We start from the raw sequence: 14717 nt of genomic DNA on the forward strand, positions 1-14717 counted from the left end.
CGTAAACAAAGACACCCCCACAGATCGGGTGGGTGTATATATATATATATATATATTTATATGTATATGTATACAGACTGGGAGAATAGGGGGCAGAGGGGGATGGGGCAGCTGACATCGTCGCATGCAGATAAACAGACATTAATAATAGAAATATTTGGCCCTAAAAGCATACAACATGCTGCCACCCACTCAGCCACTCACACACCACCCACCACCCACAAGCAAACAGATTGCCAACATTTGTATTCCACCAGCTCTTTGCACTGAAAAAAACTACTACCTTGTTACCAAATGAAATTGTCTAACAAGTGATTTTACACATTATTTTGATTTCTTTGCAAGCGGTAATACATATTTACTTTATTAAACTATAATGACAGAATTACTTTAAATCAAATAAAACCTTTTGCTCCGTGTAGATCCGGATAGTTCGAAGGTTCCCCAACTAATACCGGTTGTGGTGCACATGTGCTTTGTGCCGGGATCTGTTGATAGGACTCCACCGGTGCTCCTGGCAGCTCCAACTATATTTCCAAAAGGCGCTTAATTGTTAGCGAAAAAGCCGGAATGTAGAGTAATGCCGTCAAAATAAAGTAAAAATAAGTGGTTAGCTTGAGCGCTTGCATCTACAAATTTTTAGCAGCTTATGAAAGGCAATTTGTGCTTTTATAATTTTAATGGAGCTTATTTCAATAGGATTTAAACAATTTTTTTGCAAGCAAAGTAGAACCCATTATTGAGTTTCTAAATAAAATAATCTACTTTAATCTCTGATGAAGAACATAGCGCCATACAATGTTTTTTATATAATTCAATAATGTGTTTTGCTGGTTCTATGTTGTTGTGCTCATTGCGTTTTATATCATTTTTTATTCAACGTTCGATTTGATAAGAGTGCGATTGCTTTAAGACCAAGGTCGCTCGTTTTTAATGTTATCAAACACAAAGCTTTTAGAGCTGCACTAAGGTTTGCTTAAACTTTCACTTTAATATGTTATATTTAACATTTAAAATTTCTTGGGCACTCTTTGTTTCCGGAACTTGTATGGCCTCTCGATTTGTATTCCTTTCTGTAGGTTTACCTTGTGGACCTTTTAGTTTTAACTTTTGAAGCGCAATAACTTCGTTAAAGTGGAGTTGCCAGTCGCTTTGGAAAACCCTTTAGCTTCTCTACGTTGTGTGGGATCCCCTTGCCCACCAGTGCCCTCGTCGAATGATTGGCGACAAGTCTGTTGGCAGCAGCGAACTCAATCGACTTCCGGTTGTGCCAGTTTTTGGTATAAGCCAAGACATTGGCGCTGCCTAACCCAGACCGAAACCTAAGCCACTGCACCACCATTACTTTCCACCATTTCCCACCATTTTCCACCATTTTGCACCCACTCCCGCTGAATATTTGCCTGGCGCGCTTCGTTTGTTCGCTTGCATTTCCTTCCGGCTGGCCCTCATATGCCGACAGTGAGCGGAAAAGTCTAGGGAAAATGGAAGGAAAGTCAAGTGGGGGGGGGAGGGGCGTGTTGCGAAAACCTCAAGTAAACAGGCAGCAGGCCAAGCCATAGCCTAACCCAACAACATGCTGTACAGCCATGGCCACACCACCACTCCCCAAGCCACTCATACAACACCATTTTCTTTTCCACAAATTGAATTCTCGCGCGCGCATTTTCATTTGCCACACTCGTCTGTGTGTTTGTGTGTGTGTGTGGGTGTGTGGGTGTGTGTATTTGTTTGTTAATTTTCGCACAGGAAAATTGCATCAGCTGAGGGGTTTCCACAGCTTTCGTTTTCCTCTTTTTTTAACCACCACCACCACTACCCCTCTCCCGTTTTTTGCCAACCGCAACAGGAGAAATGCACGGCAACTTTCCACGTGTGGCAAAGGAGACTGCAGCGGGCAGGTTGCAAGCGGTGGTAAAGAGATGGGGGAAATTTGCGGGAAAACCCAGCAGATCGATAGACAATCAACTAATGATTGCGTGCGAAAAGTTGCCAGGTCGGGTTCTGTGCCAATAATAGTTGTAAATACCTTATTTATTGCTACTGCAAAGATGGATTTACCCGACTAGCTCTCTCTCTGTTTCGATGATTAGTATGACTTGAAAAAAACTTTTAACCCGATTTAGTTAATTATGAAATCCACAATTCTTTCCTATTTCGAAACCCAACAGATCAATGACTCTGTCATTGGACTCGATAATCGCCGACTCGTGCAACTGTCATTTTTTCAATGATTATCTTAAAACCCAGGGGCTGGACTTTTGCTGGATTTTGCATTTTAATTTATGTGTCCAATGCACTACGACCTGCTGCACTTTGTCGGTGGCACGCTGTCTGTGTGTGTGTGTGTGTGTGTGTTTGTGTGTGTTTGTGCACAATTAAATTTTCAATGTAATTTCACGCACAAATGCCTCCAATTGCCGGGCGGAGGGTGTTGCAATGTTCCCCCTTTTGGAAGCCACTTTCTATAAGGCCCTAATATACTCCTGTCCTCTCTCCTTGCCCCACAAATGCCTGGCCCTTTTTGATGACATAATTCACAGCTCGGGGCAAAATAATATTAATAATAAGATATTCATATGGTACAAAGGTAAGAAACTCCATTTGGACTTTGGCTTACTAATTATATTGTGGAGAATGAGTTTGTTGAGTTGTATGTATTTTAATAATGTAGTCATAACTCATAAAAGCAAATTTCAATGTGATATACATATACATAGAATTTTAGCCTTTAATTTTTATAATACATAAGTTAATAATATCAGATTAAGTTCAGTCTTAATTTGCTTCAATTTGATTTTATGGTATTCTAATGCCACATGCACAAAAGATTGTTTTTATCAAGCTAAGCACGTGTTGCAAATATAATCAAGAATGGTTTAGATTGACCTTCTTAAGGTTTAGTCTTATGTCGTTTGATAGTTTAAGAAATTGCCCATAAACCATCTGTTAAGATTCATTTTATCGATTTTTACTATAAAACTTAAAAAATTAATTAATTTTCATATATTTATATTCTAAAGTAGATCATTTTTAAAATTATATGTTCTTAGTAAACTTAGTAAATACTTTGTAGTGGGTATATTCTTGAGCAATACGATTTATAGGAATACCCTTAATGTCTCAAATTCTTACTGCTATTATTTCGACCTCCATTATATATGCCCTGAAGCGGCATAATCATCATAATCGCGTTGACACTACAAGCGAATGCCAGAAAGTGCAAAAGAGACGGCAAAAAGGTGAGAAAGAGTCGGCAGTCTGCGGAAACGCATCGAGTGCAAAAACACTTTTATAGTCCAACCCCCACACTTTCCCCCACACTTTCCCCCACACTTTCTTTCTGCCGCTACTGCCGTCGCGCGATTAGCGATTGCTTATCAATTAACACAGTTGGCCAGCTATCAAAGTGGGTGCCTCAAAAGCCTCGTCGATAAGGCGAAATAAGTCGACCAAACTTTGCCAAGCGGCTTAAGGTGCGTGGAAATCACCGTGTGCGGAGGTGGGGGCGGGAGGGTGGTGGGTGGAGGGTGGAGGGTGGAGTTTTCCGGGTGCAAGCCATATGGGGTGTCACCTTCACGGCGCAGTAATCATGGCTTAATGGTTGGTTATAACGATGCGGATATGTGTGTCGGTATCAATGCAGCCACTTGGGTGGAATAAGCCGAGGGTAAAATAAAGTCAGGCAAACGATTGTTGTATTGTGTCGACTGGGTTTCAAAGTGAAATCGTTTCAATTAAATCACAGACAATATTAAAGTAACCTGATCACAATAATAAACAGCTAAAATAAATGACCGTCTTAAAAAAATTATTATTTGCATATTTTTACTATCATATTTTTAAGATTTGGTTTATTTGTATTTAAGTAATATTTATTTTTAAATACATTTTTTTAAAAGTGCTTTTAAACTTTAAAAACCCGAAATAGATTTTAAGTATTTTCAAACCTTGGACTGCTTACTAACACTACACTTCTTGAGTTTTCACAGGCATGAAAATTAATACATATCCGCACGCGAAGCCGGAAAACAAAAAGCAACGGCCTTTGTATTGTTTTGAAGCCACCCCTTTGCACTCCGCCCATGGACCGCCACCACCACCACCACCACCACCCCTTTCCCCCTGCTGTGCCATGAAGTGAGCCCGTTGTAATGTGCGTTAATAAATTTGATTTTAGATTCTCTCTCGAGCCATCAACTTTAAAGTGTCGCTCAGCCCCCTTTGCCCCTTTGCCCCTTCCCTTTTCCATTCCCATTCGAAAATAAAACCCCACCCACCACTCCAGGCTCTCGTTTTTATCAGTTTAATGGGCGGGTCGTAATGCAATTTGTACCCCCCTCGGAAGCCTCTGTGTCTGTGACTGCTGTGTAAAGCAATTTTGATAAATTTATGTGGAATACGCTTTCATGATAAGCTAATTAAATTCAATCGCTGTAACCAACTTGGCCAAAAACCGAAATGCCACACCCCCTCTGCACCCCGATTTTGGTTTGGTTAAAGCTCAGCGATTGTTTCCATGTCGTTTGGTAAACTAAAGTGGGAAAATTAGCGACAAGCGGATGATTTTTGACTGGAGAGAAAATCAAAGGGAATTGAAGAAGAAATTGTAAATAAGGTTGAGATGCAAAGTGGATAATTTTCAAGTGAGCGATTAAATCTTCACTTTTTGGATCAGCTTAACTATGATTAAGTATACAATTAATATAAAAATTAAAAATGTTTGCACGACTTTATCTTTTGAACTCTTTAATATTTATTAGCATCAGTGAATAAAAAGTTTTTCTTGTTAAAAATTTTTGGCTTTGTAATATTTTAAAATAAAAACAACATCCTTTATGTTCTTCAATATCTGATGGTAATATGAAATTCTTTTGTGCCATCAATAATGCGTATTTAAAATCAGTTTAAAGCACTTCCAATTAGCGCCCGTTAACTAAACCAAACAAGAATCCTGCCACGATATGTAATGGAACGAAACATGATTTCGCCGATACCAACTGCCCGCAATGCACTCTCTAACCTGATGGAAAATCCGTTGACGATTTGGACAAACATTGTGTAAATTTTGTGGAAAAACATGCGCCATTAACATAATTATAATTAGGCCCGACAAGCGAATTGAATTCAATTTTCATTATTTTTAATGAAGAATGCGCATGGAAAGAACGCGACTGCTGGTGGGTGGTGGTGGTTGATGGTGGGTGGTAGTGGAAAAACACGACCACATCAACATATTTATCGCATTTCGCCTGCTTCGTGTCTTGTTGCATATGTTTGGGCGTTCATGCGTGAGCCCGATTTGCATATTAAACGCCATACACAAGGATAACAATGATAAAGCGAAACTAATGGCATACGGGGAGGGGAGGGGAGGGGAGGTAACATTACATGGAATTTCGAAGATATTTTTTACAATTTTAAACACCACATAATGAGTCATTTTTGTACAAATAGTTTGCTTTTTAAACATGATACCGCTTAACAACAAACATATTTCGAATATTTTCGGTAAAACCAGTTCATAACTTGCTTGGAAATGCTTTTCATTTTTCTGCAACGACAAATCAGCAAGCGCTTTGTTTGCAACTCAAAGTGTCGACTATTGCAAATATGCTGATCATCCCATCAATATTTGCTGCCACTTCATCAGTAGGTAAAGGTGATGCAAGCAAGGCCAAAAATCTAGTTACACCGACTAAAGTACACCATGTGGTAACCATGGAGTCTAGTGAAAATATTTGGAGTCATTACAGAATGTGATTGGACTGGCTGAGAAAAATAATAAAGATAAATATGTGTGATGCTAACGAGTACAATGCCAGAAAACAATGAACAAAGCGGCTAGAAAGTTGCCAAATGGGTTTTGGGATGTATATTAATCGTCTGTCTCATGCGAGACACCGAAAACAAGCTCTCTGCATTTCAGTGGCGATGTTTGGCGCTTAATTAAGCAAATGTGCATACGCAATAGTAAGTGGCTGGGCTGGCTTTGGCTTTGGCTTTGGCTTTGATTATGGTCTCTTTCTCTTTGACCCACGCCACGATTTGCATAATTCGGTCATCTAAAGTGTCTTGCCAATTTGGTGCACGAAAGTGAGTCTAGTGCGAAAAAAGAGAATCGCGAATCGTAAAACGCAAAACGCGAAAACCGGTCGGTGGCAAAATCAAATCACGATGGAACACTTGTTGAGGTGTTTTCCGCCCAGGGCAACCAGCTGTGTGAAGATAGTCTGAAATAGTGTTGCCAAGGCGGCGTCTTTCACGACAAATTAGATTTTATTTTAAAATGAAACAAGAAAGAAAGCAAACTTCGGCAAGCCGAAGTTCATATACCCTTGCAGCTATTGCAAGAATTTAACATTTTTGAAAACATTAAAATTATGATTTACTGCGTATATGTTTAAAAACATTGAAGCTATGATGATTAGCAGCTCAATTATTTGATAGTTATTTTATATATTTTTATTATTTGTATGGGAGCTATATGATATAGACGTCCGATTTTGATAAAATCTAAACCATAATTCTGAAATATTTAACCATTGCTATATGTCGAAGAACTGAACAAAAAATTAAAAAACAGAAAAGTTATAATTTTTATACCCTTGCAGAGGGTATTATAATTTCAGTCAGAAGTTTGCAACGCAGTGAAGGAGACGTTTCCGACCCTATAAAGTATATATATTCTTGATCAGCATCACTAGTAGAGTCGATCTAGCCATGTCCGTCTGTCCGTCCGTCTGTCCGTCTGTCAGTCTGTCCGTCTGTCCGTCTGTCCGTCCGTTTATATGCAAACTAGTCTCTCAGTTTTAAAGCTCGTTCCGACTTATATACTACCTGCAATAGAAAGACAACTTTTGGGAAAGTTTCATGCAGATAGCTTTAAAACTGGGAGACTAGTTTGCATATAAACGGACGGACAGACTGACAGACGGACGGACAGACGGACATGGCTAGATCGACTCTACTAGTGATGCTGATCAAGAATATATATACTTTATAGGGTCGGAGATGTCTCCCTCACTGCGTTGCAAACTTCTGACTGAAATTATAATACCCTCTGCAAGGGTATAAAATGAAAAAAGATGACAAAATAGCCTATGTCAAGTTAAGTTTTGAAATTGGGTAAAAATCTCTGTTTCGTAAACATTTTCTTTTTCAAAGTCTTGTGGGAGTTTATCAAATTGAAAACTTCTAGCTAGAGGCAATGTTCTGGTTGAAAACCATTTAAAAAAATAAAAAGATAATAACTTTTCTTGGCGGTTTTTAATTTCTTTAAAATTCATGGGCCAATATGTGTTTGCGAACAATTAGACTTCTCTGACAAATTACCAACTAGAACTTTAACATGACATTGAGAAATCGGTCCTAAATGCGGCTTGCAGCATTAAGCCTTTCAAGTTGTGGCACCTCTAATTTACACTCCAGTCGGGAGAACACCAGACCCACATAACCTTTGGACCTATTTGATTAATTGCCCAAGCTGATTAAGACTCTTTGGAAAAATCGGTGCATTAGTAATGTCGTTTGGGTCAGCGAATGTCACGCTCGGATTGGGATTTTGAAGAGATGGAGGGGAGGGGGGGAAGGGGGGCGAGCATTTCTCTTCGCAGTGACCCACATCTCAGCCGTATAAATAGTAGCCGCAGGGCAGAGTATTGTCATCAGTTTTCGAGCTCAGCTCCCCAATCCCACTTCGTTAATCGTCCAGTGCCAGTTCAACCCAAGTCTAGCCGACAACAAAATGAAGGTATGTCCCCAGGAAGGAACTCCTCCCCACGAGCTCTGGTTAAAATGCATTCGATTTGGTATCAGAATATAATAATATTCATTTAACATTAGGTGTTCGTCTGCCTGATTGCCTGTTTCGCCGTGGCCCAAGCCGGATTCATCGGAGGCGGTGGTAGCAGTGGCTGGTCATCCGGCGGCGGCGGTGGTGGTGGCTGGTCCTCCGGCGGCGGTGGTGGTGGCTGGTCATCCGGCGGAGGTGGTGGTGGCTGGTCCTCCGGTGGTGGCGGTGGTGCCCCACCCACCATCGTCAAGGTCATCAGCGAGGAGGCTGGCCACAGCGGCGGCGGATGGTCCGGTGGATATTCCGGCGGTCATGGCCACGCTGCCGAGGAGCTGAAGATCATCAAGGTGATCAGCGAAGGGGGCCACTCCCACTCCCACGGTCATGATCATGGACACAGTCACGGCCACGGCTCCGAGGTTAAGATCATCAAGGTCATCCAGGAGGAGGATCACAGTCACGGCCATGGCCATGGTCACGGGTACAACTACGCCAGCGGAGGACATGGCCACGACCACCACACCGAGGATGTGAAGATCATCAAGCTGATCAGCTCCGGAATCGCCGATGGCGGTAGCTCCGGCGGTTGGTCCTCCGGCGGATCTGGAGGCGGCTGGTCCGCTGGCGCTCCCAGTGGTGGATGGTCATCCGGCGGTGGCTGGTCCTCCGGCGGTTCCGGCTGGAACTAAGCGGATACCAGACGATCCCGCCAGATCCACCAGGCAATCCAGCGCGCTGACGTCAACTCTTTTGTTCCTGTTGTTTGAGTTGTGTAGCGACATTGGACTTTTTGATGTTACGAAGTTATGTTTAAGATAGTGCACGCGTTTTGTGTGTGCGCTTAGAAACGCATTATTTTTTTTTTTTGTTAATTGCTTACAAAATATAAAAAGAAAAAAAAAACAACTAACACTGCCTCATTCTTTGTCTACAGATTGGGAAGAGCCATTAAATGATTACTCATGTACGGGGGTTTTTCTGGGCATCTATGTTGGCCGGTTTCACTCTTCACTTAACCCATAAAATATTGAAAACCAGTTTGCCATATTATTTCTAACGTACCATTAACAATTCAAGTGGTATATTATATCACATAAGGCTACAAAATTACTTAGCAATTTTTTTAAAGTTTCAAATTGAATGACAAATTGTTGACCATAAGCTTGTTAATTCGCCTTTACTTTAATACTTTTACTTGACATATTTTTATGATTTCAAACACTTTCTATTAAACATATATACACTGCTAATTCAATTACTTTTAAAACGTGGAAATTTTTTGTTGGTTCAAGCCACGATTAAGCTTTGTATCCTCAGCACGATGTGGGTTAAGCTCAAGGTTAAATCGAAACCATTATCGTCTGGTAATTATGTCCATTCTGGCCATGCTGTGAGACAAGTAAATCCCCCACCAAAATATATAATTGCGGATGCGTCTCGGTTTTGTATTGAATTTCCATCATTATATTTATGGGATTTGATTGTGGCGTAACTAGTTTTGTATGGGCCGAGTGTTAGTCTCGATCCAAAACGGACTTAAGTCTTTCAGTTCTTCGTGTTTTGTTTTTATCCACAAATTCGTGGGTTTCGGTTTTTTTTTTTGCGCATCAGCATACATATTTTATGGCTTAATTAATGGATACTCAGATGATGGGGTGTCTAATTAAGATTGCATATATATTTAATCTCATGCATATTTACCAGCGCTACCAATTCGATTTGTATTCGATTTCCCAGCATAAATATATTTTACGAACACCAAACTGCTGAACTGTTATATAAATGCATTACTCGTCATCGAACATTATTTTAGATTACACTAATGTTGGGACTTACTGCTTTATTTAAAGAGGTCATTCGGCAGTTCAAAAAAATGTAAAAATAACTTTAAAACCCATCAGACACTTTTAAAAAATCACTTATTGCATGGCAATAACTCAAAGATTAAAATAAACCATTATAAAATGTGGATGCCAAAAAATAAATGTGTTCCGATTGTCTTAACTGAAATACATTATCGATAATAGTTTTTTGCTAGTGCATTAAATGTTTTTAACTGTTTCTGCATTTATATTCAGTCAGCCTTGGCCTTTAAAATGTTTTCCAGTGAAAAACTGAATTAAAAAAATACTATTCATGAATTATCAAACAAAAATACCCTGGGGAAAAATATTTAATATTAATCAAATTAATAGAAAATTGGTGAGCAAAAATAATTTGTGATGGAATATTTGAAAATTTTGCGTGGTTTGATTGGGTTTTTTTTTTGGTAACCAGTTCTTTAGTGATGTAACACTTATCAGCCCGCTTTGTTAATGTAGGCCCAAAATAAATGTTATACAATAGCCTTTCTAAATGTTCTACAGATGGTCTTTCCTTGATTCGGTAATTTCGTGTTTCGTGACGCCGAGGGCCAATCCGCTCGAACATGAACATGAAATCGCCGACAATCGGCGGGAAATGTATGGCTCATCTATCAGATCGAGAAGTGAAGGTTGGCTGCAACCGAATCGAGTCGGCGGGACCGGCAATTAATAAGCATTCTGTTTGACCCGAGAGTTAATGGTGCCCCGATCGCGTTGGCTGAATCAATCAAGATCGATATTGTGCCGGGCACAGAGATGCCTTAGTTGCACTTATATGTTACCTGAATTATATCGTAATATTTGCACAGATCTTGAGCTCTGTTATAAGTTAAAATATACTATAATTAATTGAAGAGCTTCCACAAACCCCTTTTATTTGTAATTTATAGTTAAAGTCAAGTGAAGCTCATTGCATTAAATTAGATTTGGCCATTGGGCTAAAAATAAAAAGTACCGAAAATAAGTACCTAGTTTTAAGGGACTTGGGTGGGTACACTCCATATAAAATCTCCATCACTGGCCAGTGGTGTGATCGCTACCTGTTCATTGGATCAAGCTGCGGGCAGCTATTGTTTATTATTTTTGCAACTTTGTGCCGATTTGGGTGAATTGCATAACGAGCTGGAAATGCGCTATCAAATGGTCTTACCTCGGCAAGTGCAGTATCTTTGGGGAACGGTTTCCGCCGACCTGCGTTGCAAGTTGGCTTACTTGACAGCTTCAGCTGTCCGGATTGCAACATAGTCCGAGACATAAATTAGCTCGGGGTGGAGATGAAATGGAATGGGTTGGGATGGGGTGGTCGAGGTGGATGTGGATGTGGATGTGGAGGTGGAGGTGGAGGTTACCGGGATGAGGTGGGGTCAGGGCCGTTGCCCTTATGCAGACATGTTGATGGTGATGGCAGTGGTAATGATGATGCCACAACGCGAACAGACCATCGCGTGGACCGGCAATTAGTGTGTCATACACGGGCAGACTCCACACAGTGATACCGTTTCCATATATTTTGGGACAATTCATTTGGGTTTTTATAAAAGAAATCATCCCTAAATAGAATTTATAGTAACATTACATTTATTTATTTATTGTTATTTAATGTTATTTATTAATTGTCATTTAAAAATTTGTTTTTAAAACAAAGCCATTGACTATATAGATGTGAAACAGTGGATTTTATCTTACTAACCATCATATTTTGATTGTATATTTAGAGGCCATGGTACTTAATTGGTTTATTTAAGGAATTCGGCTATTATTTTTTTCTGGATTCTATAGGGCATTAAGCGGTGTTATTTATTCTTTGGCTAGATCATAAGCTAGGTAAACCCTTAGGGATAAAACACTATCTATTAAAATCTTACGTATGGATATGAAAAAGAAGTTGTGCTCGTTGTATTTTTTAAACAATAATTTATTATTATTATTATTATTTTTTTATCTTCTGTAATAAGATATTACAGTTTTAACAATTTGAACATTAAGTATTTACCTTCTTTCAACAAAGAACTTTTCATAGCTAAGACTGCGAATGGTAAATTATTATATATTACATTTACATTTATCTCAATCTACGGTATCTCAATCTCTTTGCCTCAGTTGCCCACTTCAGTCTTGGTGGAATTGTGCCCACTGTGCGCCACAGCAGTTGGGGAAGGGCAGGGCTGGGCAAAGTGAGCCAAGCTGGTTACCCAGCATCCGATTCGCTGGCCATAAAAGCGGCGGCCAAAACGCTGCAGACCACAGTCGAAGATCGCCCTTCCAGCCCGACACAGTCGCAGTTCTTCCCAACAATCAATCTCCAAACACGTCGACATGAAGGTGCGCCAAGCTCTGGCTGAAAAAAAAAATATAAAAAAGAAAACATTTCGCGGTTTAACACATTCGAAGAAAGCGAATCTTTATTTTTTTCAAATTTTTTTATGTGTGACTTTGTGAGTTTCTCGTAAAAAGGAGTTCGATTAACGCGATTCCTGTCAATCTCTTGCAGGTTTTCGTCTGCTTGCTGGCGGTGTGCAGTATGGCCCATGCGGGATTCCTGGGCGGCGGCGGTGGAGGCGGCAGTGCCGTTAGCTCTGGCTGGTCCTCGGGCGGAGGATATGGCGGTGGCTACGGCGGTGGTCATGGTGGAAGTGGTGGCTACAGCGGTGGCTACAGTGGTGGCTACGGAGGTGGCCATGGCGGCAGCAGCGGCGGCACCGTTAAGATCATCAAAGTGATCACCGATTCTGGAGCCGGTGGTGGCTACGGAGGTGGCTACAGCGGTGGCCATGGAGGCGGCTGGTCCGCCGGTGGTGGCTACGGAGGTGGCTCCTCAGGTGGCTACAGCGGCGGCCATGGCGGAGGCTGGTCCTCCGGAGGTGGCTACAGCGGTGGCGGCGGATACGGCGGCGGCGGCGGTGGCTATGGAAGCGGCGGAAACATTAAGATCATCAAGGTCATCTCCGACTCCGGATCGAGCGGCGGCCATGGCGGCGGCTACGGCGGTGGCTACGGCGGTGGCTACGGCGGTGGCCATGGCGGTGGCTCCGGCTACTCCTCCGGCGGTTGGGCTCCCCAGGGCGGCTGGGCCCAGAGCAGTTGGTAAATGCTCTGCGTTGGTCAACGCATGCTTTTTGGCTACTGTTTGTTACTGACCTTATTTGTAAATACTTCCCAATATTAATGAATAAAACCAGAGCGTTATAGTTAAACAATTTAACCCCAAAAATAACAATTGAGTTTGAGTTCCTTCTGTTTTGTAAGCTAAGTATTTTTAATTCTTAGCTGAAGACTTAGTTTTTTAAGTTTTAAAGTCTTCTCATAACTCTCAAGTCTTCCATTGTTTTTCAAAGAGCAGACTATGCTTTGAACCATCAAATGTATACACATATCACAACCGATGCACCGTTTACAACCAGCTAGTTTTCTTTCTGACAAACCAAAAAAACGAAAATATCTCCATATGGCGAACTATGAATTTACAAAACTAAAAGTGATCAATTAGAGTCCCCGAGGATTTTACTCCCGCGCCAGGAGCCGTCGAATGTCCTCCTGCTCGGCAGCCTCCAAGTAGCTTTGTCCTTGGGGCGTTCGCTCCGACCGACTGGCGCCCATCCGGAGCAGGAACTCGACGCAGCGCGTGTGGCCCTCCCAAATGGCCGCCAGGAGCGGAGTGACCCCATACTGGTCCTTCCGGTCCACCTCCGCCCCGATCCTCACGAAGAACTTCAGCAGCTTGAGTTGGCCAAAGTCGGCGGCGTAGTGCAGCGGGTACCGGACGCCCATCTGGTCGTTCACATTATGCGATCCGGCCAGGAAAACGCGCTCCACCTCATCGTACTCCCCGTGCTTAATTGTCCAAATGATATCCTCAATATTGCGACTGCTGTCCATTTCAATGAAAGTCCTAAAATGCGTATGATCCAGTATTTCAATGTGATGTGTTTCAGTCAAACCAGCTGATTTGATTTAAGATTTAATGGAGTCAAAGTCAAAAGTTGACCGTGTTCGACTACTTTGTGATTTAGCTTCCTCACAATTAATAAAGTTTTAAAAGTATGTTTGCGATTTCCGTGATTCAAATATATACATATATTTTCATTGTTTTAAATTTATGTTGCCATTTATGAGGCCCTTGAAAACTATAAAGTAATATTCTCAATGAATATGTTTGAGAAATCTGCCTTGCCTTCGTCATAAAGTTGTCTGCCATTTAATTTATCGATGGTAACCCACAAAATTTGACAGTTGTCAGGTGCTGCTGTTGCTTGCAATGTTTTAATTTTTTTTTTTCGGTTTCGGTTTCGGTTTTGGTTTTGGTTTTTTGTGTTGTGTTAACCCTTCGTTAACCCCATACACGCATGTCGGGCCATCTGTCCCCGTCCTCCGCTTGTGTTTGTAGTACATATATCCTATATCCCGCCATTGCCCACCAAACCGACGGCTTCCTACGCGCCAGACGCAATTTGTATGCAAATTTCCATGAGAATCTCAACACATGCAATAACAACAACAACACAAAGGACACAGAAGCAGCAGCAGAAGCAGCAGCAGCAGAAGCAGCAGCAGCAGAAGCAGCAGCAGTGGCAACAAAAAATTGACTGAGCGTGAATGCAGAGTGTGGGGTTTTGGCAACCAATTGGTTACAAATACATAATAAGAAATGGACAGAAATAAAATGGAAAGAACATGGGGCAAATAGCTGCTGCGAAAGTGAAATGTTAAAAAGTGTCCAACAAGTAGGAATATTGCGTACTTTAACATCGACTAGTTGACTAGTTAAAATAAAGATGGCATAAGAAAATGTGAAAAATGTTTCCGAGAACTAAAGGTATTCAGAGTCCGAAGATATACTGCTAGCTGAGTTAGCCCACTAAACTAGGGCACATACACTCTTTAAGACTTAGCAAGATACAAATACCTGTCTAAATATTGATGACACATAATGGCAATAATTTGTAAGAAAAAATTGGGAAAATGTGGCCACAACAATAAAAGATTTAGAGAAGCTCCTAGATGGTAGCATTTTAACCGAAGGTTAGCGACTAACTGAATTAACCTACTAAATTAGGGCG

The 14717-nt window shown here is 41.2% G+C and overlaps 3 protein-coding genes across 3 annotated transcripts; 2 read left to right on the forward strand and 1 right to left on the reverse strand.

Moving 5' to 3' along the window:
• Window positions 1–7672: 7672 nt before the first annotated feature.
• LOC108134836 (loricrin) lies at window positions 7673–8671 on the forward strand. Its single transcript, XM_017255297.2, has 2 exons — window positions 7673–7753; window positions 7846–8671. The coding sequence occupies exons 1-2, from the start codon at window positions 7748–7750 to the stop codon at window positions 8482–8484; spliced, it is 645 nt and encodes a 214-aa protein (XP_017110786.1). The 5' UTR covers window positions 7673–7747; the 3' UTR covers window positions 8485–8671.
• A 2273-nt stretch (window positions 8672–10944) lies between these two features.
• Window positions 10945–12871, forward strand: LOC108134812 (glycine-rich protein DOT1). The gene is made up of 3 exons (XM_017255267.1): window positions 10945–11070; window positions 11881–11982; window positions 12152–12871. Exons 1-3 carry the CDS (start codon window positions 10945–10947, stop codon window positions 12746–12748), a joined length of 825 nt encoding a protein of 274 aa, XP_017110756.1. The 3' UTR covers window positions 12749–12871.
• Window positions 12872–13045: 174 nt separating this feature from the next.
• Window positions 13046–13632, reverse strand: LOC108134835 (myotrophin). The gene has a single exon (XM_017255295.2). The coding sequence runs from the start codon at window positions 13534–13536 to the stop codon at window positions 13162–13164; it is 375 nt and encodes a 124-aa protein (XP_017110784.1). The 5' UTR covers window positions 13537–13632; the 3' UTR covers window positions 13046–13161.
• Window positions 13633–14717: the final 1085 nt, after the last annotated feature.

This window comes from Drosophila elegans, unplaced genomic scaffold (genome assembly GCF_018152505.1).
Source record: "Drosophila elegans isolate 14027-0461.03 unplaced genomic scaffold, ASM1815250v1 contig_149, whole genome shotgun sequence".
Classification (NCBI taxonomy): domain Eukaryota; kingdom Metazoa; phylum Arthropoda; class Insecta; order Diptera; family Drosophilidae; genus Drosophila; species Drosophila elegans.